Raw genomic sequence first — 4,092 nt, forward strand, 5'->3', positions numbered from 1 at the left:
GACCATAGAACGCTCAGAAACATTCTCAGCTTCCCGGGAAGCATACAGTGCAAGCAGCTGGTTAAGCGCTCAAACGCTAACAAACTGACAAGTTCTTTCACTGTCTATAGCTGGGTACCCATTTTCACCTGAGTGAAGTGGGGAAAATTCGTGTAAAGTGCCTTTCCCAAGGACACAACGTCGGGCTGGTGGCTCGAACCCCTGAACCTGCAACCTCATGATAATGAGTCCGGTAGCCTAACCACTAGACTACTGATGCCACTAAGGTCCTAAGACTTTGCAGTCACACAGCCAGCAGTACAAAATACATTATCTGGTCACCCTGCCAGGAGACTGACTGCAATAGACTTCTTGGGTCTGGAGCAGAACTGCCCCAGGTGACCGGAACAGATAATTTTCACAGGCGCATTATTGCACCAAGTGATCGCAAAGTGTAAAATGGCCATTTTCATATATTGATTATATGATCTGATTTTTCTACATGTAGTGAGCCATTCTTTATTTTTATTGGTACTGACTGATTCATGAAATATATATTCTTCTCCAGTTCTTGGCAATTTTGATAGAATTTGCAAGTCTCATTCATTAAGTCAGTTGTTACAGATCAAGCTGTTAGCTTTATATTATTGATCCTTTGTATTGCTTTTTGTTGCCTAAAAATCAATGATAAGGATGAGTCAAAGATGTGACTTAAAAAGTGCATAGCTTTCTTTTTTCTTTTAAGTCCACGCTTGATCTATATGTTTTCTGTACTTCTGCTACTGCGTCTAGTTTTTATGAAAATACCAAAACTAAAATAACTTCACTCTTGTTCTCTACTAATCCATAGATGACAAACTCAAATAATTCCGGCTCTCAGAAACGAAGACGATCATCATCATCCTCCTCATCCTCATCAAACAATCGCAAGTCAAGACCAGCTTATGTAGGAAGACGCAAAGTGGTACAGAGAGAAGCGACCCCACCCCGCAAGTGAGCATGTTGATATTGTGAGACTGGTTGGAGTCTTGCCCCTTGTGTTAAAGGAGGAAGTTGATGTAGCTTCCCTGCCTTTAGATTCATTTCAAGGCAAATCTTGATACTTTCTGAATCCAGTGGATGGACTAGTAGCGATGTTGAAAAGTCCAGCAAAGGAACTGATATTCTAATATATTGATAAGAATAATTGAACCTTTGTTTATTTTCTTTTACTCTGTTGTTTGTTTGTTGTTGTTTTTTTTTGGGGGGGGGGGGGATTTTTTTAAGAAAAAGAGAGCAGAGAAGCTGTGGGGTCACAATGTCGAAACCTGAGCTGTAAGGATCATTGTTTCTTTAAGTTGAATCATTGAAAATGAACATGTTATCATACTTTTCCAATGTCTTCTTTGTTTACATTTATATTGCTTTTTTCCCCAGCATTGAATGACTCGTCATGTGAACATAATAATAATATTGTCTGCAATAGGTGAAATGGCCTGCTGAAGTTTTGCACTGGTCAAAAAAACAGTTCGACCTACTGAGTCCTTGACCCAGTCTTCTGCTATGAAAATGTAGAGGATATGAAACTAGAAGAATTGTAAAAAATAAGCTTTAAAAAATATTAATGATAATAACATGTATGTGTGTAAAACAACCTGTATAAGTCGTGCGGATTGTCTTGATTTAGGAAAAATTGATGGGGAATTCAATTCTTTGAAGCCATGTAACTGAGTTGCCAATTGATGTACATGTTTACAGGAGACTAACTGAAGAGGAGAAGAAGAAGAAACTGGAAGAGATGATGGAAGATGCCAAGTGGAGAGATGAACAGCGAGCTGGAAATGTGGAAAGATACCAAGAGGAAGATAAGGAGAGGGAGAAGCGAGAGAAGGGAAAGAAAGGAGGTGCTTTTCTCAGGTGAGATTATTTTTGTCTTCCCTTTTCAAGCCTCACATGTCTACCAGAGTGACATTCTCAATATCAAAGGAAAGAGTTAGAAATGAAATACTGTCTTCTGTGGGAAGCTAGCAGGATTGCAGGCACAAGCAAGTTGAATGAATGAGATATTTTTGTATGATGTTTCCTCTTCTGACAAGGCATTATATATCATCAATTGTGTAGTTCAAGAAATCCATATATGCCACATTTTTCTATAATCGACTTTTTTGCATGGCCGCAGATCTTTTTTTATCACATGTCTTTTGGATGTAAAGATTGGACTGTAAATAAGTTTTGTGTGTGGATGTGTGTGTGTGTGTGTGTGAGAGAGAGAGAGAGGTATCTACGATGCTGTGTTTGTTGAGGGAATCTGTCTTGCTCACGTTGCTTCCTTCTTGCTGTAACAATAAAGCCATGTTTGACACATGTCTAGATAGAGTGACGAGTCTTGGTGCGTTGCTGTTGTGGACAACTCTGGTTCCAGCAGGAGACACAGTTCAACTTGGGAGTTTTCATGGCTCTCCGCATCACACACTTGGCTCTGGGGGGTTTTCACAGAAAAACTTTGAATTGGATGCTTTGTGTTCTTAATTGTCTTTTTTGTTCCTTACCATTCCGTATGCTCTTTCTCAACTTCTTTCAAAATTTAGCAGCTTCTGTCCGAGATTCTTTTTTTTTCTTTACTGACACATATTTCGTTTTTCTATGTGTGTGTACTAGACTGGACATTTTTTTCTCGTGGGTGGTTGGCGGATGCTCTGGTGTGGTTTGCTTTTTCTTTCCTATCAAACATCTATGGTCATTATCTCCCCTTCTTCTTTTTTATGTTTGTTACTCTCTTGTAACCTCTAATCTTATGGCGCTCATATGACCTTATGCAGTTGCGAGCGCCGTAAAACCTCTATAAGAAATAAACTAATTTTTTTCTCTCAGTTCACTCTGCTGTATAACATTTTTCATGTTGCAAACACTTTTACCTCCCCATTCTAGGTCAGCCACTTACTTTTCACAGACACAATATTGCATTGAATTGACTGGTTTTGATCGTGATATGAATTATCTTTGTCATGGAACAGAAATTATTTCACATCAGAAATCAGACTGATTTACACTGTAAATGTAGAGATGATAACAGTAACACAAGTCAAGTTAAGAGTGAATGATTTTTTTTGTCTTCTCTCAGCGGCCTCATGGTGGAGCATGCATCGTCTAGTTCAGTCGAGGACAGGCTGAAAAGGAACCGTTACAACATCCAACGCACAAGAGTTGACCTAGATAAAAATTTTGCCAAGAAATAGATTGAGGGGAAATATTTTTTTTAAAACATCTCCTGTTTTTACTTCAGAAAAATTGTTATCAATTATCATTTCATCATGAATTACCACATTGTTTTTATTAAGGAATCTTTTGTTACTTGCAATGTGATGACAGCCTACTCATTCTTATTATGCTGTTTGTGTGAGTGTGTGTGTGTGTCCATTTCTGAGTGTTTTGGGGACGTTCATTAAATTGTAAGATGGAATGTGAGAGTATCATTCTTATTGTTCTTATCTTGATATGATTTCTTCAACTGTCAGTATTTATGTCAGGATGGGAACACAAATAAAATCTCCTGCTGAATGCAAAAGTCTGGTCTGCTTTAGTCTCCGTTTCTTAGTTGATTTCAGGGAGTGACAGATGAAATGAATTGTGTCTAGCCAAGTGTGGGTGGTTGATGGGCATTTCGGTGAGGTTTGCTTCTTTCATGTGTTACAATTATCTTGTTTTCGATGTGTGTTTTTAAAAATGTAGGTCAAAGGGTGATCACACTTTTGATATTGGGATTAGCCGTGAAGGATGAATGAAAGAGGGAGAAAAAATTAGGGAAGGAAACAGGGTAACTGATAGTAATGAGAGGGATATGATAAGAGTAAAATAGAGTATGAAACAAAGGAAAGAAGGTCATTCTCAGATTGAATTAAGAGGGGGTCCTGAGCTGTCAAGACGGAGAGAATTAGAGAAACAGAAATAGGCCCTGCACATGTAATAAATGAAAAGAAAAAAATATACAGAACAGATAAAAGGAAAAATGATTTACCCAACGACCGTATCAATTTTTTAATACTTTTTTATTTACACTCATATGAAATGTAACATCAAATACTCTGGTAACACCATAAACGACAGAAAGAGAGAGCCACAATTTTCCGAGGGCAA

The 4,092-nt window shown here is 38.0% G+C and overlaps 1 protein-coding gene across 5 annotated transcripts in view; it reads left to right on the forward strand.

Moving 5' to 3' along the window:
* The window catches only part of LOC101847411 (pre-mRNA-splicing factor CWC25 homolog), a 25,664-nt gene extending 22,138 nt beyond the window's left edge, over positions 1 to 3,526 (forward strand). For all 5 annotated transcript variants that reach the window (XM_005093122.3, XM_013079635.2, XM_013079636.1 and 2 more), the window contains 3 exons: positions 830 to 972; positions 1,717 to 1,875; positions 3,080 to 3,526. In XM_005093122.3, coding sequence (XP_005093179.2) covers positions 830 to 972; positions 1,717 to 1,875; positions 3,080 to 3,194 — 417 coding nt within the window. In that variant the 3' untranslated portion in view covers positions 3,195 to 3,526. The remainder of the gene's footprint in view (positions 1 to 829; positions 973 to 1,716; positions 1,876 to 3,079) is intronic.
* Positions 3,527 to 4,092: the final 566 nt, after the last annotated feature.

The sequence above is a fragment of the Aplysia californica genome, unplaced genomic scaffold (assembly GCF_000002075.1).
Source record: "Aplysia californica isolate F4 #8 unplaced genomic scaffold, AplCal3.0 scaffold00058, whole genome shotgun sequence".
NCBI lineage: Eukaryota > Metazoa > Mollusca > Gastropoda > Aplysiida > Aplysiidae > Aplysia > Aplysia californica.